At 57.1% G+C, this 27098-nt stretch overlaps 1 protein-coding gene across 9 annotated transcripts in view; it reads right to left on the bottom strand.

The window, feature by feature from the left end:
* Positions 1-27098, bottom strand: part of ATP11A (ATPase phospholipid transporting 11A) — a 123502-nt gene that overhangs the window by 63510 nt on the left and 32894 nt on the right. For all 9 annotated transcript variants that reach the window (XR_006200322.1, XM_042930452.1, XM_042930463.1 and 6 more), the window contains exon 2: positions 907-1029. Coding sequence is in view for 8 of the 9 variants with exons in the window: in XM_042930452.1 (XP_042786386.1) it covers positions 907-1029 (123 nt within the window). In the remaining variant the exon portion in view is untranslated. The remainder of the gene's footprint in view (positions 1-906; positions 1030-27098) is intronic.

The raw sequence follows: 27098 nt of genomic DNA, 5'->3' as shown, positions 1-27098 counted from the left end.
GCAGAACTTTCCACACCAACCCGAAGGGATGGGGGCTAGGACTCTCAGGCCAGGCTTTGTCCCTGGAGGGGGAAACCAGCCGAGGCGGGGAGCCATCGGCGGCCGAAGGGCCTGACAAATGTCCCGGGATGGACACTGGGCAGCGTGGGCGGTTTCGTGGCGCCACCTCGACGCGCTCACACGGCACCCGGGTCGTTTCCAGCGCACTTCCCTGACTCTCGGTGCGCCTGTACTGCACAGGGGCTGACTGTTAAGAATCGTTAGAGAGTCCTGTTTAGGGGGGGCGAGTGGGGGGTCTCTAGTGAGAGAGCCACCTGAGACTATCGTGTTCACACAGGTCCCGCTGCCAACACCTGCCTGGGAGCCTCCTGTCACTTATCCGGCTGGGCAACAACATGCCACACTCATCGCTTGGGATTTTCCTGATGAGCAACTCTGGTGACTAAACCTATTATGGCTGTTGTCATTACTGTTGTTTTCTGTGGCAGTTTTAAATAAAATAGTTCCATTAAAAAAACTGCCTTAAAGAGAAAGGCTTATCTGTTCTCAAGTCTTCTTAATTTCAGATGCTCTGATAGTTAAAAAAAAAAAATGTGCTATGTTCCCCACACAGATGTGCGCACGGGGACATGCGCCCGGGATCACGTGTGTCCCCCACACGGATGTGTGCACCAGGACACACAGGCACGTGGCCAGCCAACACACACATGGCAGAAGCAGGCCTTGTATGCCCTGGGGTGATTAAAGGGAGGTGACGGGAATGCGGTCTGTCACCGGCTGTGGGGACAGGCGTGGGACACGCGTACCAGCCCCACGTGGACACCCACCACGGCGCCGGGTGGCAGGCAGCAGCGTGGCGATAGCCCCGGGAGGAGGGCGGGTACCCGCCACAGGGACACAGCTCACCTTGGAGGAGACGATTCTGTTGTCGGGGTGTCTCTGCGGGATGTAGGCCTCAGCACCTGGGGGGGGCTCCCTGTGCCCCACGTAGATGGTCCGGCTGTCCACGCAGTTCTCCTCGCCAGCACACTGCGGAGAACAGAACGCCGTCAGCACAGGTGACGGCCCCTCTGCGGAGCGCAAGCTGTAAGGCGCGTCCTCGCTCATGGGAAGAGCAGGCTCCCGTCACTCTACCCCCACGGGCTAAGTTCCTCAAGGAACTGGGCCGAGCCAGGCGGTCTGCACCCGAAAGGGAAGCCCTTACAAGCTGGTGGTCACGGGAACGAACGTGGCTGGGCTCATACGCAGACAGAAGGCCCAGCACGGTCCCGACGCTTCCAACAGGAAAGGCAGCCCCCTTAGAAACGTGGTGGTGGGTCTTTAACGAGAGGGTAAAACTGAGTTCACGATGGAGCTGCTGAGCCGTTTCGGGTCCCCCTGCTCAAGGGCCCTCCTGGGAAGACAGGAGGCCGGCGTCTGACTCTACTATTCAGTATCACGTGCGCGAGGCACCCGGTAAATGTCTTCTGACAGGAGAACCTTTAAAACACCGAACCAGACCCTGTGCCTTCAGCACGGAGGTGTCTATGACACTGCAGCCACAGATGAGAGACTAAAATACAGCCCCATACAGCAGCCCGCCCCCGGGTCCTGGCACCCCCAAGACAAGCAGTCCAGCCCAGATCCTGGGACCCCCACCTGGCAGCCCAGCCCTGGGTCCTGGCCCCCCCATACAGCAGCCCAGCCCCAGGTTCTGGTCCCCCCCCTAAGACCAGCAGCCCTGCCCCGGGTTCTGGTCCCCCCCACCAAGACCAGCCGCCCTGCCCCGGATTCTGGTCCCTTTAGACCAGCAGCCAAGCCCCGGGTCCTGGGACCCCCAGAATGGCAGCCCAGCCCTGGGTCCTGGGACCCCCATATAGCAGCCCAGTCCCGAGTCCCGGGGCCCCCAATACAGCAGCCCAGTCCCAGGTCCTGGGACCCCCCCATATAGCAGCCCAGCCCTGGGTCCTGGTCCCCTCCATACAACAGCCCAGACCCGGGTTCTGGTCCTGCCAGACCGGCAGCCCAGCCCCAGGTCCCGGAACCCCCAGACCAGCAGCCCAGCCCCGGGTCCTGGGACCCCAGACTGGCAGCCCAGCCCCAGGTCCTGGGACCCCCAGACCAGCAGCCCAGCCCCAGGTCCTGGCCTCACACTCCGTCAGCCTGTTGGGGTACAGTGAGCCATGGGGGGAGGAGGTGGGAACACCAGCACTGCAGAAGGTCAGGGTGACGGGACAGGAAGAAAGGCGGGTCAGGTCACAGCTCCAACTCAGCTGTCACTGAGACATTGGCCTCAGGCAGCCTCACGGCCCCTGAGGACAGTGACAGCCCCTCACTCATGGTGGCTGACGAGGAACGAAAGCGGGAAACGGAGAACAGGAGCGGGAAGAGAACCACACGGCTGTGGGGAGCCAGAGTGTTCCGCCCGGCGCGGTGCCCACCCTCGCTTGTGGAGCCAGGTGGACGGGGTCACACAGGCCAGCAGTGTCCCTATGGGCTGAGGCGAGGACAGCCTCACGTCACACTGTTTTGCTCTTGTTGCTTGCGTGGCATGGCGCGGGCCTACCTCCCAGCTTCGTGGGGTCAGAAGTCTACAGATGTGCCCCTAGCACCGCGGGGTCCACAGTAGCCGCCCGCACGCACTTTCCCCCCGTGCCTTCTCTAGGGCCTGGCTTTGCCGGATGTCCACGCGGTCTGAGGGCAGAGACCGACTTGGTCCCCAGAACTCCACCCGTTTCCAGAGACATGCAGCAGGGACATGCGAAATGGTGCAAGATCGCCGGAAGGAATGGGCTGGGCCCCCAAACTGGCAGGAACTCAGATGTGGCGCCCCAGGAGCCCACGATGCAAGGGCCAGGCCATGTCCCCGCCGCCCACGGCCTTTTCCGCTGCTTCCCCGTCCAGGTGAGGCCACGAGTAACGGGTGCTGACACAGCGGCATAAGAGCTTTACACACAAATCTAAGTCCCGGATATCCCTTCATGCTCAAGACACAGCCGCGGATGCTTCTCATTCCCACGGATTCCGGAACTTACGCTGAAAAGGAACACATAATAGGGGAACCGGAAAGGAAAGAAAAGCATTAAAACATGACTTGTAACACAAAAATGAGAACCCCGGGGGCCCTGCTCCTACTTCAAAGCCAGCCGCTAGGCTTCAGCCACAACACCGACTCTGGAAGCCCCGATCCTCCCAGACAGGGGACGTGTCTGCGGTGCGTGGAGGGGGGTCTCCTAGCCGCGTCCAGCCCACGGCTTTACCTACTGCACATCGGGACACTATGTCCACCTGTGGGACAAGACCAGCCCAGAAAAGTGAACACCAACAAGCACTGGGGCAACAAAAAACCCATTTGGGAGCGAGCCACGTACTTACTAGATGAAAACTAGGCTGTGCATAAGGAAGCTACATTCATGCTGTTCCCCAAGGAACAAAAAGAAGCAATGACCCACAAGCTTCAGCCAGACCTGCTGCTTCTACAAATAGACTACGAGTCGGTGGTGACGTTCTGCTTCCGGCTGACTCTGCTCACCAAGTGGTCAGTGTAATAGTGCCCAAGGAGGGACACCAGGGAACGGCGCTTACAAGGGGTCTCGTGTGTGGCCCTGACACGCAGGAAGCGTCTTTGGGTTCAGACCAAGACCCAGGTGAGTTCCGCATGCTGTTCTCTGCAAAAATGTCCAATTCTGAGGAAGCTAAGACCAGGTGTGCAAAACATATAGACAACACATCCAACAAGACGTCCCCGGAGAAAGCGGTTCACGATCACGCCCACATCATGCGTGTGCCCTGCAGCTGACCGGCCCTGTGACTATGGACGTGTGATTCAACATTTCTGTGTCCGCTTCGTCAGCAATCCTCTGCTACTCTGCACACTTAGTACCTATTAGCCCCAATTACACAATTTCTTTTTTTTAACGTATGTTTATTTTTGAGGGGGAGGGACAGAGAGAGAAGGAGACACAGGATCCACAGCGGGCTCTGTGCTAACAGCAGCGTCTGACACAGGGCTTGAACTCACGAACTGTGAGAACGTGACCTGAGCTGAAGTTGTTTGCCTAACTGACTGAGCCACCTTGGCGCCCCTCGCCGGTCTTGAACCAAGTATGCGTCACCTGGTCTGTTCTGCAACTCTGCTGAACACAAAAAGGCAATTCTGTCACTGGGAGCCCTGAGAATGAAGGTGGGGGTTGTCACAAAACCTCCCGAGGGCAGGAAGACGGACACGCCAGCCTCTCTTTCTAGGGACTCGTCTTGGATGGGACGCCCTCCGTGACATGAACCCTGGAGCCCTGGAGATGGCCAGGGACACTCAGCAGCAGTACAGGCTCCAACACTGATCGTTCCTTGTCAGTGCCCTGGCTGCACAGGGGGCACCTGCACGCCCACAAAGGCCAGCTCCAAGCCCACTCTAAAGTGTGCACCTGACCTGTGCAGCAGGCCCCAGCGTCCTCGTGCCTCCAAGAGGCAAACCCCACCCCTGTGCTGTACTCACCGAGAGCACGGAGGCCCCCCGCCCCCCCCCCCCCCCCCCACTGCCTGGCGGGTCAGAGGGGGAAGGAGTCTCTTCCTATTTCCACATGAATGAGATTGTCACCTACAGGAACAAGGGGGCAAACGCCTAAAACTACAACAGGGGGCGGGGGGCAGGGGGCTCGGTGAAACTGTTGGGTGCAGGCTGCTCCAGGTGGGCATGCTGTTCCAGAAACGAGGCACCAGGAGGAACCACAAACAAGGAAGCCTCTTCAGCAGCAAGCAAGACCGGAGAGCAGAACCCCCGCATGCCATGGGGCTCGGCTCTCTCAACCTGCGTACCCACTGGCAAATCCGGGTGTGAACGATGCGTCCTCTGAGGTGATGGCACAGTGCCCTGCGGGTCACATGCCCCGGAGGGCTCAGCGCTTCTGTCCCACTGAGCTGGGAATAAAAAGTCCCACCTTTGTTCCACGGCACAGAAAACAATGCAGACAAATTGACCGTTTCACTAACATACGCAGTACATTTACGTCCAATCTGGAAAGATGCAGGCAGATGGTGCAGTTTATTCCAGCAGACCGTGTGTCACTAATGGGCTCTTACGATGTTGGTTGTTGTGTGAACGTATTCTCTTACACAGAAAGGGTGTTAAATCCCGAACACGTGTAGCCATGACTCGGTGGACAGAAAGCTTATGGCAACACAGCAAACCCTCCGTCGTCCACTTCTGACCTTGATAAAGCAGCTGACTCTGAAACGGTTAAATTCACCAAAGATCTGACATCCAGTCCATTCACATCACTGAACGGATATTCAGACAAGCTGGGAGGCAACAGAGCACATTGGACGTTCACCATCACGAGTGGGTGTGAGGTACAAATCGGAACCACGAGGACACCGCACTTCACGCCGCCCCCATCCCCCGCCACCGGGGCAGGTGCAGGGGGCTGGGGCCTCACCATCATGGCGGGATAGTGGAGGGGACAATCCGCCACTTCCCCAGGAGGGTGAAGGTGGAGTCCCCAAGCGACACAGAGATCCCACCCCTGGTTTTGCACCAAGAGAAGCGAAAGCGCAGGTCCACATAAGCACGTACACACACGTGTCCACAGCAGCATCATTCACAACAGCCGAACAGTGGAAACAACCTGAATGTCAACCGCCCACACAATGGACTTACTACGCAGCCATGAAAAGAGCACGCGCTATAGCACGGGTGAACCCTGAAAATGCACGTAAGGGAGAGAAGCCGAGAGAAAAGGCCACGTGCTGTAGGGTTCCATTCATGCGAACTGTCTAGGACATGCAAGTCCAGAGAGACAGGGTTTGCCAAGGGCTGGACAAGTGACCACGGGTGGTTTCTTCTGGAGGAAAATGTTCTGACTGGGGGCATAGCGGGCGCACAGCACTGGGAACACGTTCCAGCAGACACCGACGAGTGTCCACGCAGAAGGGTGGCCCCTGGGGTGGGTGGGTTACACGTCACTGGCAATGACCAATATACATGCTTGAGCGAGCGGCATGCGGCCACATGCACACGAGGTTGCCACTTGTCATTCCGGAAACACGTGGGGAGTGCCATGGTCAAGGGTCACGCAGCTCGTGCACGCACCCACCACACGCACAGTCCTGTGGCTCCAGCTCGTCCTCCTTCGTCCTCTTAGTGGGAGAGGCCGTGCTTGTGTCTGAACCTTTTTCCCCTTTCCAGCCTTCCCCGCAGATTCTACAAACAGAAACCTTGTAGGAAGTGAGAAATCCAGCAGGGGGCATGACACAGTGGGATTCATACAAAAGACCTCATGTCTGTGGTGCCCGGTTCGTGCTCTGTATGAGTCTGTGGGCAGATGATGAGTCACCCCGGTGATGCGGGGGGTGTGCATCTCCCGTGCACCCCTGAGAGCCACAGCCTCAGACAAGACCTGTCAACGCTGCTCCCCTGGGGGCCCCAGTGGCAGGTACAGGGCAGGGGCTTTGGAAGCTGTAAAGCTGGACCACCGGATCTCACCGGACCTGCAGTGGCCAGAGCCCCAAGGCACCTGCTCAGAATCCGAACCTGCTCACCTGCCTGTCACAGGCAGGCGTGTCTGCAGAAGCTGTGGGCAGGTGGGGGCAGCGCTAAACATGCCTGTCAGCTTCTCCTGTGACCGTCACGTGGCCAGAAGGGAGCAGACAGGGAGGATGTCGAAGGGTCGGGGAAGGAAGAGGGTCTGCAGGGAGCCCGCAGGCAGTAGCCCTGGGGCCCCGGAGCCTCCTGGAAGATTCCGCGTGAGGCTGGAGGACACAGTCTTCCTGGAGCCGGTGGAGGGAGCACGTGCAGACAGCAGGAAGAGAAGCGAGGTGCAACCACTGCCACCCCCCCCACCCCAGCCAGCCCAGGAGCGGAGGCAGCCCCACCCTCCCAGAAAGCAGCCGCTTTGAGAAAGGGTCACTGCAATGTCACAAGACGAGAGCCATGTAGAAACTGTCAGAGCCGCTCGCTGAACGCTGACCCAGCTCTCCGAACAGCCTGCAGGGCTCCTTCCTTTGATCCTTCTTTTCTGAAGATAGTTCTGACATTGGGGTTGAATCTCTGCTGCCTGAAAATCCCAGACATGTACAGGTTCACGTGTGTGGTGGCACTCTCTCTGACAGTATGGTGCCTGTATCCGGCGGCCGAGGGCCTCGGAGACAGGCTGACCACAGGCTACACTCTCCATGATTGCCGCAGTCCTCTCGGCCCAAGTGACACTCAGTTCCATGAGATCCAGGGTGCAGGCCTGAGTGTGTCCTGAGGCATTCAGTTAGATCCTGACTCCTGTCTCCTGGACCCCCGAGCACTCCTATCTTCAAGCAGACTTTGCTAGAACCCGCCACTTGACAGGGAGCAATCCCAAACCAAGGGCTACCGCCATGTGGGCCTGGACCCCAACAGGAAGACATCAAAACGGTCAGCAGGATGGCTTAAACAGGGTTCGGTGTCAACCGTCTTCTTGAAAATGAGTGATGACACTAGACTAGGTGACCGCGTGGCCTTGCCCACAACTAACAAAAGGATCAATGGAGCAGAGCAGCGACTCTGAGGTCAGGCAAAGGCCAGGCCACCAAAGACTCTCCTGCAATTAAGTGTGTGATCCTGGTGAGAAAAGGAAGGGTCCAGGCCCCGTCCTGTCCATTCACTGATTGTGCCATGTGGACAGACAGTGGAGTGTCAAGGATGGACTGACAAAGTACCTGGAGGCCCGTCTCTACACAGACGCATAGATTTCAGCACAAGCCCACTGGAAGAAAGAAAGGAGCCTTCGTCCAGAGCTGGCAGGGTGCCCTGCATGTAGGAGGCGTGGCCGGGGGCAGGACCGAGCTCCAGGGATAGCCCCACCCCTGGAAGTAGGGGCCAAGCATCGGAGGTCAGTGACGGATCCTGATCCTTCTGGGCTGGGGGCCTGGCACAGGTGTGGTCAGAGCTGCAGTGTCCAGCTGGCCTGGCCCTTGGTCCCCATCACTGAGCACTGTCTACTTTTCCAACCACTTTCACTCATATGGGGGCAGCACCCATATGAGCGACTCAGACACAGAAAACCACAGAACGTAGAAATTAGCCAGCAGATTTAGCGTGTGAACATTTTTGCCATGTTTGTACCACATGAATTTTTTTCAGAAATTAATTAGAAATTTTGGAGTCTGTCCACCAGTGCCTCACCCCCTCAGCTATAGTATCCGGTTCCCTCACTACAAGCAAAATAAAATCTTAAACCCGTGTCTGTTGGTATTTGCACGAGAATCATGGCTTTCTTTACCCTTTTTGAAAATTATCTCTCAACTATGGGGGGGTGGGTATTCAAGTTCGTGACCCTGACCCTGAATGAAGTTCAAGTACAGTCCTGGGGTTTGAGTCACCAGGTTCTGGCTCTGCCTGAAGGTCTCACTCTCCAGGGCAGAGCACAGAATCAGGACCAGGAATGTTCCAGAAAATAAAAGTACAGAACCATTGTAACAGCTGGCTCATCGCACGGCCATATCAAAGAAACTAAGAAAACCAGCAGGAAAGGACATAAGCCTGGCACGGCCGCCTGCCTCCCTTGCCGCTCCCCCAGACCTCAGGTGGCAGACAGCAGCAAGAAGGCCAGCTTTGCCCCCCCCCCCCCCCCCCCCCCCCCCCCCCCCCCCCCCCCCCCCCCCGTAGGCTGTCAGAGGCCACACCAGCCACACCCCTGCCCTCACAGCAGGAAAGGCTCCCGCGCCCACCTGCTCCCGGGACACAGCTGCTGGCTCTTCAGACTCCCTCCCACCCCTGGTGGAGTGAACTCCCTGCCTTGGGGGCTGTGGTCATAGAACCAAGTTGGGCGCCTGCCACAGGACTCATGCTACAAGCTGAGGAAGGGGGTTGGTGACACGTTGGTGAGGGCACGGCCTGGGGGAGGTGGGCAAGTCTCTGGGGAAGACGCAAAAATGCCCCAAGCACACTCAGGGATGCACGCGGGTCACAGGGCTCAGGCCAGGCTCTGCTAAGGAGGGGGGACAACGGGAAAGGCCCTTCTCACTACCCTCCCTGCGGGCGCCAGACGCCACCTTCCTGCGTCAGCTTCAAGCCTCGGGGGCTCCCGGCACCTTCAATTAAGAACCAGCCTGACACAGAGCCTGACACAGAGCAGCCCCGCGGCCCGGCAGCTAAGAAATGGGACACGTGTCAGTACCAGCTCCCCACAACCCTTTTCTGGAAAAAGACTCATAAATAGCGAATCCTCCCAATCGGCCCGGACACAACCACATCACACTTGTTTGTCTCGTGAAGAAGATGGAGGGGCTTCGCAGACCCGCCAGATGGGGCGGGTGGTCCCCACAGAGACAGCCGCACGTCCCAGAGCAGGGATATGGGGGCAGAGCTGGTCCGCACTGCCCAGTGCGCTCACTTCGACTCGGCCACTGCCCCACTGCCCACAGTCATCTCTGCCGCCCAGCAGCAGGTGACCTCAGCAGCAGGTGACCTCAGTGTGCACCACCTGAGGGCAGATCGTCGCCGGTGTCCCTCAAAGTCCAGTAGGATGACGTCAACCCTGAGCAACAGCACCCCACCCTAGCAAGGAGGTTTTCCAAGGACGGCTTCCCTCCATCACCGCCCCTCCGGCTGTTTTCTCATAACTCCTCCTAAGAAGTTCAGGGACCTGCCCGCGAGTACTGAGCAAGACCTGGCCTTTAGACTGAGAAACCAAGTCACAAAACCAGTGGAGTCAAGTCTCTAACTCCACGGAGAGCGATGATTCCCCTCACACGTGCTCAGAGTTCTGATTTCCAGATACATGATGACGACAACAATCCCCAAAGGACGGGCAGAAGCCACCACCTGCTGAAGTCCGGGCCCACGGCTCCCACGTGGGACAGGTCGGACGCTGCCGTGACTGTGACCGTGCCCGGCACACGGTCAGGCTCCTCAAGAGCCGGGTGCCTTGTGGCCAGCACAGGGCGTGACAAGAAAGGTTTGCACAAAGGAGAAAATCATATTCACATCAACCTGACCGCGAACCCAGGGGTTTTCAAACTCTTCAAGGCAAGAAATACATTTTAGTAGGTTTTAAACCAATGGTGACCAAGGGACATAAATACGGGAAAACAAGACATAAGGGACCCTGCTCTCTCGTGTTTCTCGTGTTTCTGGTAAATGTTGGCTTTCCGCTCACTGCGCTGCGGCCTCTGACTTGGGAAGGGCTCCTCACACCTCCTAGCGTGTCCTCTGAGAACTTTGGGTGCTCTGCGTGGGGTTCAGATATCCTCTGTCTGCAATCTGTGCATCAGAATGCCAACCTCCCTAAGGGTCCTCAATTAAGGTAATTTCTGGAACAGGGTCTACTTTATCTTCCCCCACGGTATCCTCATCTCCCCATTTCTCCAAAATGTAATCAACAGGGAGACAGGATGGCTCCTGCCCATCCTTCTCACTAATGAGCCTCGAGGCACCAAAAACCTTGATTTTGGGCAGGACCTCTGACTTTTCCTTGTACGACAGGCAAGATCACGGCCTCTCCGGTATCCACAGTTTCAAAGGTAGAGGAAAATCCTAGCAGCAGACTCCAGCGAATCAGCTTTCATGAAACTGCTGATGAGAAATGAGTAAGGTTAGGACTGCTGTGCCCTGAGCTCTGCACGGGCCTCGCCCGGGAGCCCACGGCCCTGGGTGAGTCCTGCAGGGCTCTGTCCTCCCCAGGAGCCCCAGTGTTGGGAAGAAACCCTCAGCAAGCACTGCCTCTCAGCGTCTGCTTTTCCCTGAGTTCCCACCTATCTAACCTTCGATGTGAAAACAAGCTCTGTCTTCCTAAGAGGCGTTACTAACACTCCTTACGAACCTCAATATTTCAAGGGTCTTTACATCCTGCTGCTGAACCAAATGGCAGACACTGTGTCCAAGTGACAAACGCAGGGTTGTTCCAGCTATTAATTGTAAACCTACTAAGTGTCAGAATAAACATACCTACTTAGCTGTTTCTCTTAACGGCGGTGTCCCTAACACTGGCCTGGACTCGTGCACAGATCAGAGGTCACCAGCAGGGCCGGAGCCTGTAGTTCAGGGAGAAGAGCCCACAAAATGGGCTTAGCCACAGTTCCTCACCTCCGGGGGGGATCGTGGCCTAGGATGCATGTAGACCAGCAGGTCTGCAAAGAGCTAACCCGCCTTTACCAGTAGCTACAAGGGCAACTTGCCTGTCTGCTCAGAAGGGAGGGGAGGGGGTGGCAGGAAGCCACCCACGGGGCTCCGGAAGCAAAGGCTATGGCAGGGGGTTGAAGGCCCCTTTGAAGTGCAGAGCACCGTCCGAATGTCCTTTCCAACAGAACAGCAGTCCCACACCCTGGTGCCAAGAACCAAGTCCAGGGGGCAGTGAAGGGGTTATAGCTGCGGCTCCGTTCTGGGCTTGCAGGAGCAGGAGGTAGCCCCCCCATCACCTGGGAGATCATGAGACACCCTCCCATGGGGCTTGGGGGGGCGGTGGGACATGATCCCGGAGCGGCCACAGATTTCCGTGTCCCTGGGGGACCACAGGTGAACCACATACAGGTCAAGTCCTTGCCTGAGTGGCCCCCAAGGGTGTGTGAATGGTCCCCATGGCTCCCCTACAAAAAAAACACACACAAACCACATCTGGGTTTGTAACAGATCGTACCTGGGATACAAGATAGACCATCACAACTCAGAAATAAAAGGACAAATAACAAGGATTTGAATAGACATTTCTCCGAAGGCCTACAAACAGCCAACATCAGCAGAGATGTGCATACTGAAACCTGGCCAAGCCAAAGAAGCCAATCACAGGGGCCCAGACACTGACTCGTCTACACGGCACACCAGGAAGGCAGGTCCATGCTGCCAGGGCTGGGGGGTGGGGACTGCTAAAGCACATGGGGTTTCTTTCGGATGATTTAGATGTTTTCAAACTCTGTTACGATGATGGTACCAGAACTTGGTAAATGTACTAAAACCCACTGAACTGTACTCTTTAAAGAGGTAGGCTTTATGACATACGAACTATATCCCAATAATGCCATTGGTTAGCCCCTCACACGTGTGCAGGGTTGTGGGTGTGCTCACAGGGCCGGGTCTGCGCCCCCGCACCTGTGGGGACTGCCTCACACTTCCCTCTCACCCTGGAGACACGGATTCTACCAGGTTCCCTCCAGTGTGGGGACCACGGATAACTTTTTTAGGGTTCTGGCATTTTCTAGTGGGTAAAATGGAGTTCAATGTGTTTTCAAAGACGTATCCCTAACAGAGAAACTCAGAAAGAAACTGTGGCCAAAGTAGAATGGGGCAAACACAGCAGAGAGCTAGCAGTGTCCCCTCACGCTCTGGACGCAGACCCAGGAGGACACTTCACTTCTGGGGCACATAAGGCCCCTGATTATTTTAGATGCAGTCACTGCTACCCCCAGAAGGGAAAGGGGTTCCCGGAGTCTCAGCATGAACATCCTTCTCTGTCGTCCTCCCTCTTCCCTGCCTCCCCCATCCTTCCCTGCCGCCCGCCCTCCTTCTCTGCCGCCCTCTTTCCCTGCCGTCCCCCCTCCTTCTCTGCCGTCCCCCCTCCTTCTCTGCCATCCCCCTCCTTCTCTGCTGTCCCCCCCTGCTTCTCTGCCATCCCAGGCAGGACGAGGAGACCCTGAATTCAGAACTCCATCAGAACACGGTTAAACCACTGCACCACGGCAGTCAGGCCTCCCTCACAACTCCACCGTCTGCTCCGTGAGGATTCGGGGTGCAGCAGCCCGGGCGGTAAAGTCAGGAAGCACACAGGGACATGAGAGATTCTCAGAAATATGCTGAAAATCAATTTTAGCCTGTTAGTCCCCTAATGGAAGTTTTGAATGTCAGCTCAAACAAAGCAAACGCATTAGCCAAATTACACGGTGCGGCTGTAACAGAAGCGTGTAACCCGACCAACCGCAGATTCCTGGATGGGTCTCTGTGGTGGTCCTCCTGACAGCCCCTGTCACAGTCACAGGGATCCAGTAACAGAGCAAGTCCCACTCCTGTGTCTGTTTATAGCTTTCAAAGGCAACATTTCCTGTTTGAGGAGTAAGAAGATAACACAGTGCTTAGGTGTTTCTAAAAATAGGCCTTCTTCTAGCTCCTGTTCCGCAGCCCCAGCCCACATGCACCTGCCACTGTGCGCTCCACTCCTGGGGAGCACCTGGTAGTTTCCACCCCGCTGTGCGGGCCTTGCACAGGTATGATGGCCACAACCCCGCTCCCCACTGGAGCCGATGTGCGTCAGCAGCTTCCACGGGATCCATGGGATCCACGTTCTCTGCCAGGAATTACCAGCCTTTCTGGCGGCTGGTGGGCAGTGCCTGGACCTCAGTGTGTGTGGCCCCTTCTGCTCCCGCCGGACCGGAGCCCAAGGCGTCTGTGACAGACCTGGACCACCTCTTACCATAATCAGTGGTGACACATGGTTTCCCTTCCCATACAAAAGTGGGGTATTTACAAGATCTGGGGGCAGTTTTCTGCCAGGAACATATTTCTAAACACAAAATCATCTGGATCGCAAAAGCCACAGGGATGGTCCACGTCATCTGAAAACACTGACCATCTGGAACACGTACAATGTCAGCTGACTAAGCTGACGTTTCCTGGGTCCAGAATCGAAATAAAAATTGTAAGTACAGTGACTTTTACCCTACCATGGCCTTGCTTGACTCTGGCGGTTCCCAGTGGTAGAGAGACACAGAGCACGTGCACCTAGAGCATGCCAAGGGCAGAGAAAAGGGACACTGAGTCTAGGAGCTGAGGAGACCAGTAGGGCAAGAGCAAAACCCTCCAAGGCATCCAACCCTCCCCTCCAGACAGTGGCATGTGGAGAAAAGCCATGTGCACCACAACATAAACGTGAAAATGGCAGGGGAGTGGTCAAACCAGCCCCCATCCAGCCCCCATCCAGCCTCCCATCCTGGTTTTGAGTGACTCCCTTGCAAAGCACTCTCCCTGCATTTGCAGACTGCAGGACATTATGAAGGGCTCCCAAGTAAACTCAGGTGAGTCGCTTCTACCGGCCATTTCCAAGTGTACTGTGGGGGGTCTGCTCACTTAGACCGAGGCACAACGGGGGACCCCCCTGTGCTGGCCCGGGGATGGGGCATGGCGTGGCAGGGACCGCACAGAGAGCATGAAGACAATTTCCCCACAGGACAGATGGTGGCAGAGCCAGGCTCAGGAGACTGATGACAGCCGGGGTGGCCTCTGTGCAGGGAGTCGAACCAGTCAACAAGGACCCAATCAAGCGGACATTAGTGGGGGGTGGGAGGGAGGAACAAAGGCAGCCATCAGGTGGCAGAACAGGACAAATTCTGAGAGAGGTTCAGCGTGGAGGGGCCTCCGGGAAGGACCATACACCAGGTACTAGGACCTGAGCCCGGCTCCCTGCTCCACTGGCCAGAGAATCCAGCTGGGTCCCCGTCACCCAGGCCGCAGACCGCTGCTGTCCAGCCCTGTGAGCTCCTCCCGCAACAAGAAAACGCAGGGTCTGTGTCACTGCAAAATAATGACTGCCCTTCTGGGAGCCAGAGGCCCTGGGACCCCATGGCCCACAGCTGCACACTGCCCTGTGTCCCTGAGACAAGAGGAGGAGGCCACACGCCCAGCAGTCCCCAAGCTGCCGGTCAGTGCTGCGCACCCACCAGGCAGGCAAGGACGCCGGGAAACGCACACCAGACTCTGCGAGGACAGAGCAGCAGGCCTGCACACACGGCACGCGCCCAACCCCCACATCTGCCCCTAACTTGGTGACCCACACCCGCAGCTGCTCCCTCCTCCCCAGGACACCCTGGCCCTGGCCCACTCATTCTGGTGGAAATCCATCCTGCGTGTCCCTGGCTATTCACGTCACAATGCAGCTTCCGTGGCTCCTTGATAGTAAAACACGGGTGAGGACACCACACCGCCCAAGCACGTGGGTCAGCAGAAAACGGTGCGTTGGGACAGCGGGCGGACATTAGTGGGACAGATGCTGCGACTGTCAAGTACCCAACCCCTAAGTCTCTGTGCAGCGCTCGGAAAACCAGCCCCAGGACGCGGCCACGAAAACCACGTGCTTCTGTACTTACGTCCCACAGCTACGCTCCTGCCCTTGAGATGAATCAGCCAGAAAATCAGGCAAACTTACTGAATTCACAAACAGAAGCAAGGTCGTATACACATTTTAACAGCTGAAATTACACACCTTCCGCTGCAGTGTAGACGGATGTTCCAGACACGAAATACTCACTTGGTGAAGGGTGAGTCCAGAACCACGGCACACCGTTTGGGGAAAACGGACAGAAATCGTGGCCTAGCAGGGCCCACAGTCTGTAAATAGGCGGCCTGAGGTGCAGCAGGGTCTCTGAAACCCCAAGGCATAGACCCCGTTTTGGGGAAAATAACCACATTGGAACAAGCCAACCCCAGAGCTCAGAGAAGGTCAGGACACCCGCTCAGGTCAGTGATGTGAGTGTCAAGAGGAGGCAGGTGGTGGGGACAGGGCGGCCCCTCTCAGCGTGAGGCAACACCCCTGTGCGTGGCCGCTGCCCAGTGAGGCACCCAATACAAAGCACACACTGGATTCTGGAAACTTCGTGTGCAGAGAAGAACGTAAAACATGCTGATGACGTTTATGCTGACTTCAAGTTGCAATGATATCCTGGATAGCACGGGGTTAAATAAACACTATCAAAATTAACTTTACTATATGCACACACCACGTGTGGTTTGTACCTGTGGGCTGGGCAGGGAGGCCCCCACCACGGACACGGGGTGCAGCCAGTCCCATCACCAGGAGGGCAGGTGGCTGGGGGCACACGAGAGTCCCTCGCTGGACAGGAGCAGCTCGCCCACCGGGCGTCCCCTCCAGATGTTCATGGATGGGGTGAAAGGTCAGGTCCCAGCCCCTGGGGTGACTGATCATTGCCCAATACGTCCCCTCACTTCCCGACAGCGGCCGGAAATCAATGGTTCTTTGCTCCTCAGAGCTGGTGACTCATCCAGAGAGCTGCCCTTGTTCTCACCAAGAAAACATTAGCTGAACGCTTCCTTCTGCATCTGAGGTTCACTCAGTGAACGTTTTCTTCTTCCTTCTTCCAGGCTGTTTTCCTAACCCACCTGTGTCACAGAACAGTCTGAGGAGCAGTGGTGGGACTGAGGCCCTGGGCAAGTCTGGGGAGCTGGACAGAGAAAAGAGGCCAGAGGGCAGCCCCAGGGCTCTGTCCCCGTCAGGCCCAGCCAGCCTGCAGCATGAGGCCAGATGGTCAGTGAGAGAAGCTTCCAGAAGCCAAAGCCACAGGCCGGAAGGAGGGACCGTCTGTGGGAGGTGAGGATGGTCAAGAAAGGTCCACGGCACCAGGTGATGGAAGAGAGCTCATCCTCCCCAGCAGAATTCGGTGATAATCTGATCTGGTGACCTCAGAGGGCAGCTGTCCAGGTACCCCCACCAGGGACAGCATAATCAGAAGGGCTCCTGGCTTTCAGCTGTGGCAGACCCCAGACTGCGCCCATGGCCACCCTGATGACAGCTGGCAGGGGGGCCAGGAATATCTTCCTGAAAGGCCCTGGGGGCAGCGGGACTACCCTACCCAGGGCCAGCTTGCCAGGAGCACCAGCACGGGGAGGGGGATGTCAGCCAGCCAGAAGGACCAGCATGGTGGGGTCAGCTTGCCAGGAGCACCAGCACAGGGAGGTGGGGGGGGGGGGCCAGCTGGATGGGAGCACCAGCACGGGGGGTCAGCCAGCCGGGAGCACCAGCATGGGGGGGGGCGGTTAGCCGGCCAGGAGCACCAGCACACGGGGGACATGAGGCTCATACACATCGTCACAGTTAAGATGCTTAGCCAGGGTGGGAGGTGGGAGGAAGTAGGGGGTTGGCCTGCACTTGGACCAGGGAGCAGGTGCTGGGTGAGACGAGCGAGGCCTTCAGGGGTGCTCCGGGGCTGTCGCTGACAGGCCAGCAATGCAGGAAGAGCCGTGGAGCCTGCCACACAGCCAGCGTTGTGATCCGAGTGCCCAGAGTAAGGCAGTGCGTGTCCAGAGCCACTGGGTCTCCATCATGCAGGACCTGGCACCAAAGTCCACTGCGAAGGCCACAGGCTGCCGCCCGTACACGCCGGGAGTGACCCCCCACACCCCCACGGCACAGGCACCTCAGGGTCCGACATGGAACCACGCTCAGCCCAGGGACCCTCTGACCCACCGCTGTGGGCTGTCCCAACGCTGACAGTGTTGTGGCAACCTAGTGACAGAGGCTGCCGGTCTGAGGAAAGTGCAATAAAACCACTGACCTTCCAGGGTCGGGCGCAGGCCACAAAGACAGCACATGAAAGAGCTTCTGGGAAGCAAAGTGTCAGGTGCAACAATAGGTGTTTTATTTATTTATTTTAAATGTTTTCACATTATTTTTGAAAGAGAGACAGAGTGGGTTATTTCCGCGGGCTCCAGGGGATGGGGGCTGCCCGGGCTGTCAGGTGCCTGGCTCTGGGGTCATTGAGGCCGGGGAAGGTGTTAAAGCTCTGGCCCGCCGGCCTTCATACTTTCTCTAGAACAGCTGGCCCGGGGTGGACCGCCCTCCAGGGTCAGCAAGTCCCCAGGGTCAAGGCATCAGAACACAGGAAATAAAACACGTGGTTAACGTAGCACTGTGTTTCTAGAACATTCAGTATGCAGAAGGCTGCTGAATAAAGCTTTGTGCTCACATTTGAGATGGATCCAGGTTCTGGGTTCAGATAACTACAAATGAGGGATCACCCTCGAGATATGACCTGTTCCACGCTGCATGCAGGATGTCAAAATCCCTGCCCCTCAATGTCAACCTCAATGCACCTCAACCACTGTGACAACCATGACGCCCCCCATACCCGAACTCCAGAGGCAGGCCAGGCAGTCCTGCCTCTGTTAAGGACAAACGCAATGGCAGTCACCACCGGGCTCTGCCTCATTGACAATAAGTGAGTAGAATTAAGAGAAACAAGCAGCTGCTGTGAACTACGATGCTCACCTATGCCTCACTGACCAGCATGCTGCTGTGTGCTCCCTCCGGGACTCCACAGTGAATGCGGGCAAGTGGTGACGGAGGCCGGGACTCGACAGTGAGCGCAGGCAGGTGGTGACGGGGGCAGGTGGGGGGACAGAGCTGGGGCACCCTGAAACACGGTGCTGGGACCCACACAGGGTGCCCCACACTTTCCTGCCTCTGTCTTCCCACTGCACGTACCTGCTGCCATGGGCCAAGGGAAGGCGGCCTGGAGAACATGTGCTGCCCACGGGCCCCCCCGGGAAATGCAGCGGGACACAGGGCACCACAGTGAGTGGTGCACTCCAGCATCTCGGGCTCCCTCAGACCTGGTCACTCAAGAAAGCGGACTGTGCTCAGGGACACTTTCTTCTGGATGAAATTCTGGGGATTTCGTGCCCCCGTCTTCGGTGGGAATGGGCTGGATGTGTGTCTGTGACTTCACACGTGTTACAGCTCCCGAAACACGCTGACGAGCAGCTGCTTTAACTAAAATAGCAAATACAACCTCACATGTCGAGAAGCAGAGAGTTTTCTGCCATTGTTTCTAGTGAGAACTCGTGTGTGCTGCGATGATGCCACCATCCCAGAACTCACCAATGGCAGGGCGGGAGTGGGGGGCTCCGAGGCACCGGCTCCCACCACCCCCCACGTCCGCGGCCCAAGCGACGGCCGTCTTCCACCTGCACCCGCGGGTCCAGGCATGCGATGCAGCGGCCTATGTGAGCTGTGTGCGTCCACACCCCATGCAGCCCACAGATGGGCCGCGACTTAGGAGGATGGCGGGACTCGCTGGCAAAGACGGGCCAGCGCCCAGGCGTGCAGACGCGGCTCCGATCTCGACGGCGACTTTCATAACAGGGTTTCTTCAGTGAACGAACACGTGTGGCCTCCGAGGGTGCGGCTGGTGGCATCCCCACCTTCGGGCAGCTCCCTGCAGCGGTGAGAACGGCCACACGCGTCGGCACATGCAAGCATAGAGGACTTTCTGGACACAATTTTCCTGCCGTGTGCTGGATGCTTTCTGAAACCGTGGGCATAAAATGGAACAGACGGTGGAATGTTTCCGTTCTGTCTTAAGAAGGTGGGGACTCGATGGGGGCTGTGACCGTGGCCGCCCCCCACTCCAGCTTGCAAGCGGCTCCCGCTGGTGAGGGCACGGCGTCACTGGCCACTGCCAGGTCAGGACCCCAGGCTTCCACTCAGTGCCCTGGGAGCCCGGCCGGGTGCAGCGAGAACTCTGGCGTGGGCGAACACGGTGATATCCAGCCCGGCCCCCGGCAAGAGAGCTCAGGAAGAGGGTGCTCTGGGTAAGAAGTCGCAATTCCTCCTGAATGAACACTCATCAGCTTCTTCCCAGTGTGCAAATCCACTACACCTGGAGCATTCATAAACAAACGCTTCTTGTGTCTGATGTTTTCAAGTTTATGGTCCCGAAGCAAGTTGTTCCACGGACTCTGCCATTCGAGCATGAATGGGTGTGAAGGTCACTGCTGCAGTGACAACAGCTGGGGGGCAGGATGGGAGGTCAGACTAGCCGCTCCTGGATGCGCTGCTCCGGTCACACCCCCGATGACCCGTCTGGGGCTTTCTCTTATCCTCCAGGTAACAAAATTCACTGAGCAACGTTCTGGGGGCTTTTATCACGACCGCTGGGAACCACTGCCGGGGACTCAGACCCAGCCTCCCAGACGATTTGCTGAATCAGGTGCAGAGCAGAGCAGCCCACAGATAGATGGTGCAGCTCCCTGTGATGAAGACCTTCCAGCCCCGGGTGGCCTTCCGGGTCACAGCCCCTGACCTCAGAGCCCGCCCTTCAGCTCCACAGCAGCAAGAGAAAACCTCATTGCTTCTGCCGGGACTTACAAACCCAGAAACAGACAGGAACGGGAAAGGCCAAGGATTTTCCACACACTTAACATCTACACTTATCTTTTCTTTTTTTTTGTAATGAAGCAACGTGCCTGGGGCACCCGCTTCCCTGAGCATCCGAGTTCCTAGTCGGCAGGTGCTAACGCTCTGATGCGGTGCTTGCTGGAGAGCCAAGGCATCATAGACACAGTGGCCACCCCAGACCCTCTGGGGCCCTTCTGTCCCCCACGTTTTGTGAACGACGAGCTTCGCACGAGTGTTCGCTACAGGCAGGGACGCTGGCAGTGGACCAGCACACCTGTTTCCTCCCCGTCAACCACTACATCTCTCCTTTACGCTGCAATGCAGATTTACTGGAGTTTTTAAGTGTATTTATTTATTTTGAGAGAAAGAGCAAGGGACAGGAGCAGAGAGAGACAGAGAGAGAAAACCCAAGCAGGTTCTGAGCTGTCAGCACAGAGTCTGATGCAGGGGCTTGAACTCATGAACTGTGAGATCATGACCTGAGCCGAAGGCAAGAGTCGGACGCTCAAGGACTGCACCGCCCAGATGCCCCTGAAGACACTTTTTATACTCTGATGTCTTTAAAGGAAACGTTCAGCTCCCAGGTCGTGCGAATTTGACAGCTGACTGTCCCTCAGAGGCAGCGACTGCATCACCCACTCTGACAGACTGAGGAACAGGAAGCCCCAGCAAGACCCAGCAGCTCGTGAAAAGCAGCAGGTCCAGCATGAAAACCAGGGGCCTCACAGTACGTGTCCCCCCAGCCCAGGTACAAGAACCACGCAGACGGTCAGGTGTGCTGCCCCAGCTGGTCAGGACCAGGAGCACCGAAATAAGATTCCAGGGACTCGAGCTGTGGATGAATAAATGATCAGGGGAGAAGAAAACATTCAGGTGTTCATTTCATGACTGTGATAAGATCAAACTCCATGATAGGACAGGGGTCATTTTCAATGTTGGTTTCTGGCTTCCATCAGGCCGGGCAGACAAGTGTGGGAAGTGGCCGGCTGTGTTGCAAGGCTGGGTGACAGTCCCAGGGCAGCTGCGGGGCCACGGGCCGAGCCGGGGGCTGCCAGGCCTTCTGAAAACAACCAGAACGAGCCAGGACAGCTGGCCGGGCCACACGTGGCTGATGGGAAGGTAGGGTACCACCCCAGCACCACTAAGTAGTCAGTGGAATAAACACACAAAACACTGACTACATAAAAAATTAACTCTCATTCCTTCAGGCCACTGTATTTTAAATCCCAGGTGGATTCTGTCAAACTCACAGCAAAGCAATAAATACTTAGTTGTGCCGTGAACAATGCCACCCTAACCGTCCTAACCAAACGCAACTGTCCAATTCTCTGGACAAGAATCTGTCCAATTCTCTGGACAAGGATGGCCCACTCTGGCCTTGAATGTGAATTTAATGTCGGCATGAACTGGTTGGAAAAAACCAGGCAAGTATGCTTAAGTTAGGACAGAATCCGTGTGAAAACCAATCCTGAGGGGCATCTGGGGGGGCTCAGTCGGTTAAGCATCTGACTTCGGCTGAAGTCATGATCTCACGGTTTGTGGGTTTGAGCCCTGCGTCAGGCTCCGTGCTGACAGCTCAGAGTCTGTGTCTCTCTCTCTCTCTGCCCCTCCCCTGCTCACACTCTGTCTCTCTCAAAAATAAAAAATAAAACATTAAAAAAAAAAACAATCTTGAAATGACAACTTAGTAACCAGCAGTGCAGGTTTCTACCCGAAGAATCCTTCCCTTAAACCACCAAAATCCACAGCACCGTGTGACCCCGTGGGTGGTGCGCAGGGGTCCCCGTCCCCGTGTGTGGGATGGACGGACGCACAGAACCTCGAGCCGAGTGGCCCACCTTGGACAAGACCCTTGTGAGCTCTGGATCAGTAGAGAGATAAGAGAAATGACTCTGGTTCCCCATCTGCACTGCGCACGCGGACGGCACTGACAAACACCGAGGCCCCTGCTTGGGTCACAGACGTCCCAGGAGCCCGGCCTGGATGGCGCACTGTCATCAGCAGAAGCTTTAGGTTTTCTGTCCTTGAAACCCACATGCCGCGTCCATCGTGCAGGCACGTGGGCACAAGGCTTCCCGCGAATCTGCTACAGTGGACGCGAGAGGATTTAGCGCCTCGAGTCTGCCGAGTTAGGTTTTGTGTGCAGCTGTCTGCATTCTTTCCGAGCGAAAGCAGCTTGGGGGAAACCTGTGTAATGTCCCAGTGGCGACCGCGGCTCCCGGAGAGGAACTGACACTGGGTCTTCTGTAATTAACATGCCACGTGAGCAACACTTCGTCATTTCACAACAGATGCCGTCCGTCTGCTTGGCAAAACGGGAGTAAAGTGAAGCTGCTTCATTAAAAAGATGAAAGTTTCCAAGACAGGCTCCCAAACCCTTCCAGATTCTCTCAGAAGCACAGTTAACACAGCAAACAAAAGAGAGAGAGTGTCAAGTCTTTCACAGCGATGGACAATAAACGGCTGAGCTGTCCGTGGTGACAGGGAACTTTCCCTGGTGTCTAAGTCCCGTGCACCGAGGAGCGGAGGCACGGCTGGCGTGAATCCTGTGGAATATGCTAACCGTGTCCACACACCAGTGGTGAAGGGCACAGGGGTCCGGGATGCCTGCAGAGCAGTTTCCCGGCCAGGGCACTGCTGACATCCGGCAGCTGGCTCTCTGGGGCGGGTCCTGTGCACTATGGACCACTTAGCAGCCCCCTGCTCTGCCCACAAGATGCCCATGGCACCCCCTCAAGGTGACGACTGAAAATCTGCACCTGTGCTAGGGGCAGGGCAGGTCCAGGTGAGATCACTCCCAGCTGAGAAACCCAACTTTAAACCCCAGGACCGATGGGAACGGACTCAGCGGGGCCGGGAACCCGGTGGGGTGGATGGGGCAGCTGCCCAAGGCAGCCCAGCTGAGGGGGCTCCCTTCCCTGTGCAGGGTCACAGCAGAATCCTGTCAACCTGGACCAGGGGCCACCACCTGTCTGTACACGGGCTAAGAATGGTTTGCACATTTTTAAGTGGTTGAAAAAGATTGAAAAAAACCTTTATTACGGACAGTGAGGTTTTACTTCCTTGTGACTGTCACAGGTCACGAATGATTACTTGGGAACAGGTGTGATTAGTAATGAGCAGGTCACACTGGCATAGGGTGGGCCCTAAATGTGGTGACAGGTGTCCTTCTATGTGACACGCACACGAGGGATGGTGGAGTCAGAGCCAGGAGCTGTGCTCACACAGGCCCGGCCGCGGCTATGGTGGAAAGAGCCCCTGGGGCCTCTGGCGAGAGGATCCTGCCCACACCTTGGGTTCAGACGCCTGGCCTCCTGACCTGCCACAGGACACATTTGGGTCATCTCAAGACCCCGTTTGCAGCAGTTCATGCGGCAGTGTCTCCCCGTCCTCCAGGCACACAGGTAACTGTAGGGTTTTGCTGTGACATCACATCAAAACTTCCATCTCTACCCTAACTGCGGTGTGATGTTCTATTAAAGCTCACCATTTCAACTCAGAAGCAGTAAACACGCGCACACACACATAAACACACACACACACACACACACACACACACACACACACACACACACACCAAAAATGACTTTGGGGTGCCTGGGTGGCTCAGTCGGTTGAGCGTCTGACTTCGGCTCGGGTCATGATCTCCAGCTCGTGAGTTCAAGCTCCTGCATCCGGCTCTGTGCTAACAGCTCAGAGCCTGGAGCCTGTTTCAGATTCTGTGTCTCCCTCTCTTTCTGCCCCAACCCACTTGCATTCTGTCTCTGTCTCTCTCGAAAATAAACATTTAAAAAAAAAAAAGACTTCAAAATCTCAGAACTGTTCTATGAGGAGCATAATGTTGAACCAGGCACGGTCACCTCAGCACCACAGACACGTTGGCCAGGCCAGCTCGGTTGTGGGGCGTCCTGCGCACGACGGGAGGCTGGTGGCACCCGGCCTCTGCCCACTGGACACCAGGGGATGCCCCAAGTCTTATGCCCGGAGCGCCACACGCCCCTTGGGGGAGAAATCAGGTGAGTTATACGAAAACTTTCAGATGACAGACCATGTGCTCTACATGCTCACCTAGTAAAATAATCCCACTCCCACACTTATTTTCCAAAATTTGGTTCAAAAGTTTCACCGCACGAACAAACAAGTCCTTGATCCTCGAGCACTTCTGCCTCCAGAGGTGCCGGGACCCGCGGCAGCTCAGTCTCCTGATTACGGTTCCTGGGGCGTCTGCACTCATCAGTCAGCCTCCTGGTTGTCACACAGCACAGGGAGGGGTTTGCTGGAGGACACCCCACACCACAGGCCGGCCGCTCCCCGTCCCCACCACGACGGCATCCACCCTTCACAGCTGGCCAGCACTGCCTACGTCCATACCAGTGTCCACAAGTGAGTTAACTGTGATGCAGATAAAGTGCTGAGGGCGTTAAATCACTGGTTCCACCAAACTGTACTCCTCACACCATCTGTGGCCCAGAAGCCACTGTCCACGAGTCCTGATGTGGCCCAGAGGAAGTGCTGCAGCTGGGTGGCGGCTGCCCGCAAGTTGGGCGTCCCAGGGAGCCGTTGGATGGCAGATGCATGTGCCCCAGCCTTGCTGGTGAACTCTGGCCGGGAGCGCCGTGTCAGGGGTCACCCTGATGACCACACACTTTCTCCTCAGCAATTTCAGGACAGCAAAGGCACACTGCGGTCATCTGCGACGGAAAGTAAATTGTTGGCATTCTACCATTTTTCCAGGCTGTTTTAGTTTTTTTCCATTTAGAAGGCAAGTTTGCATGGACAGAACGCCTCCAACTACAACTGCCCGTTAATGTCCTCACCCTGAAATCCATGACCGTCATGCAGAGGTGTCTGTGGCTGCAGAGGTGTGGGGGTGGGGGAGGAGAGGCGACAGATGTGGGGGGCAGCCTCCCACACGTGGACTCCACGGCAGGGCACGTGGCCCCTCACCCCCCTTCCAGCCACGCAGACCACACAGACGCTTCAGCAACAACAAGGCCACCCCCCGCACAGAGGACCCTCCGGCCACGCACAGCAGACCTGGCGGACGGCCCACGGGGCACCCTCCACCACGTGCAGTGGACCCGGTGGGCGGCCCACGGGGCACCCTCCAGCCACGTGCAGCGGACCTGGCGGACGGCCCACGGGGCACCCTCCGGCCACGTGCAGCGGACCTGGCGGACGGCCCACGGGGCACCCTCCGGCCACGCACAGCAGACCTGGCGGACGGCCCACGGGGCACCCTCCAGCCACGTGCAGCAGACCTGGCGGACGGCCCACGGGGCACCCTCCGGCCACGTGCAGCGGACCCGGCGGGCGGCCCACGGGGGACCCTCCAGCCACGTGCAGCAGACCCGGCGGGCGGCCCACGGGGGACCTGTTGAGTAAATGAAAGCAGTGGAGACTCCCTGTGCTACAAACACAGAAACAGCCTTGCTCCTGATGCATCCTCTCCATTTTCAGACTTCCCACATTTTTCTCATTTGTACCATTCCATGTAAAGACCACCGCACCGGTCACCGGCTCGAACACAGACATCACAGAAAACCAACGGAGTCTGCGCTGCCCCCGCACATAAATCCAGGCCCTAAGCAATCGCCTTCCACTACGCTGGCTACAGGGAGCCTGCATGGAAAGCCAGGAAAAGCTGCCTTCCCCGGAGCCACGCACCTGACTCCCTAGCGGAAAGGAGGCCTGTGGGTGTGCAGCCTCGCTGCCAAGACTCAGGGACCCCCCCACCCCATACCAGGACCATGAACCCCTACCACGACCATGACCCCCTACGACCATGAACCCCATACCAGGACCGTGAACTCCCTACCACACCCATGAACCCCATAACACAACCATGAACCCCGTACCATGACCATGAACCCCCTACACCGACCATGAACCTCCTACCATGACCATGAACCCCCTACCATGACCATGACCCCCTACGACCATGAACCCCATACCAGGACCGTGAACCCCTACCACAACCATGACCCCCTATGACCATGAACCCCTACCACTACCATGACCCTCTACGACCATGAACCCCATATGAGGACCGTGAACTCCCTACCACGATCATGACCCCTATGACCATGAACCCCATATCAGGACCGTGAACTCCTACCACGACCATGACCCCCTATGACCATGAACCCCTACCACGACCATGACCCTCTACGACCATGAACCCCATACGAGGACCGTGAACTCCCTACCATGACCATGACCCCTACGACCATGAACCCCATATCAGGACCGTGAACTCCTACCACGACCATGACCCCCTATGACCATGAACCCCATACCAGGACCGTGAACCTCTACCACAACCACGACCCCCCTATGACCATGAACCCCATACCAGGACCCTGAACCCCTACCATGACCATGACCCCCTACGACCATGAACCCCATACCAGGACCATGAACTCCCTACCACGACCATGAACCCCATGCCAGGACCGTGAACTCCCTATCACGACCATGAACCCCCTACCATGACCATGAACCCCCTACCATGACCATGACCCCTACAACCATGAACCCCATACCAGGACCGTAAACCCCTACCACAACCATGACCCCCTACGACCATAAACCCCATACCAGGACCATGAACTCCTTACCACAACCATGACCCCCCTACAACCATGAACCCCCTACCACGACCATGAACCCCATACCAGGACCATGAATCCCTGCTACAACCATGAACCCCCTACCATGACCATGAACCCTCAGAAGGAGGCAGACCTTTCTGGACAGGATTAGACACAGGGCTCCCAGTAAAACGCCCTGCGGAAAGCACCATGGCCTAAATTTCCCAGGATGTGAACAGCCTCAGGACGTGGAAAGGTCAACAGGCCCTTAGGAGTGTGAGGCACCCCAGGGGCCCAGAGACCTGCAGTTTGGAGGCACAGTTATTGGGACACTTCACGGCATCACACGTGTGTGCAGATATGAATACACAGGAAAGTGCCCGTCACAGTGGGATGGGGACCCGGAGCCCCTTCTCCTGGATGGGCCTCCCGAAGGTGGCTTTCTCGTTCAGGTGCCTTAGTCCCCCTGGGAATGGGACCAAAGTGCTGCTGGTGCAGAGAGCTGTCGTGGAGACGGGCCCCCAGGGGCCGCCCTCCCAGTGGGAGTTGTATAGGACAGTAAGTAATAATAATCCACCTCCCAAAAAAGGGTTTAGTAAAGCCGCACAAACGTGTGAGCAGAGGTCGGTCCCAACAGGCGGCTTCCTCCCCTCCCTGCTCCAAA

This window comes from Panthera leo, chromosome A1, assembly GCF_018350215.1.
Source record: "Panthera leo isolate Ple1 chromosome A1, P.leo_Ple1_pat1.1, whole genome shotgun sequence".
Classification (NCBI taxonomy): Eukaryota; Metazoa; Chordata; class Mammalia; order Carnivora; family Felidae; genus Panthera; species Panthera leo.
Note: the sequence above shows the minus strand (reverse complement) of the source record. Positions and strands in the feature narration are given on the sequence as shown.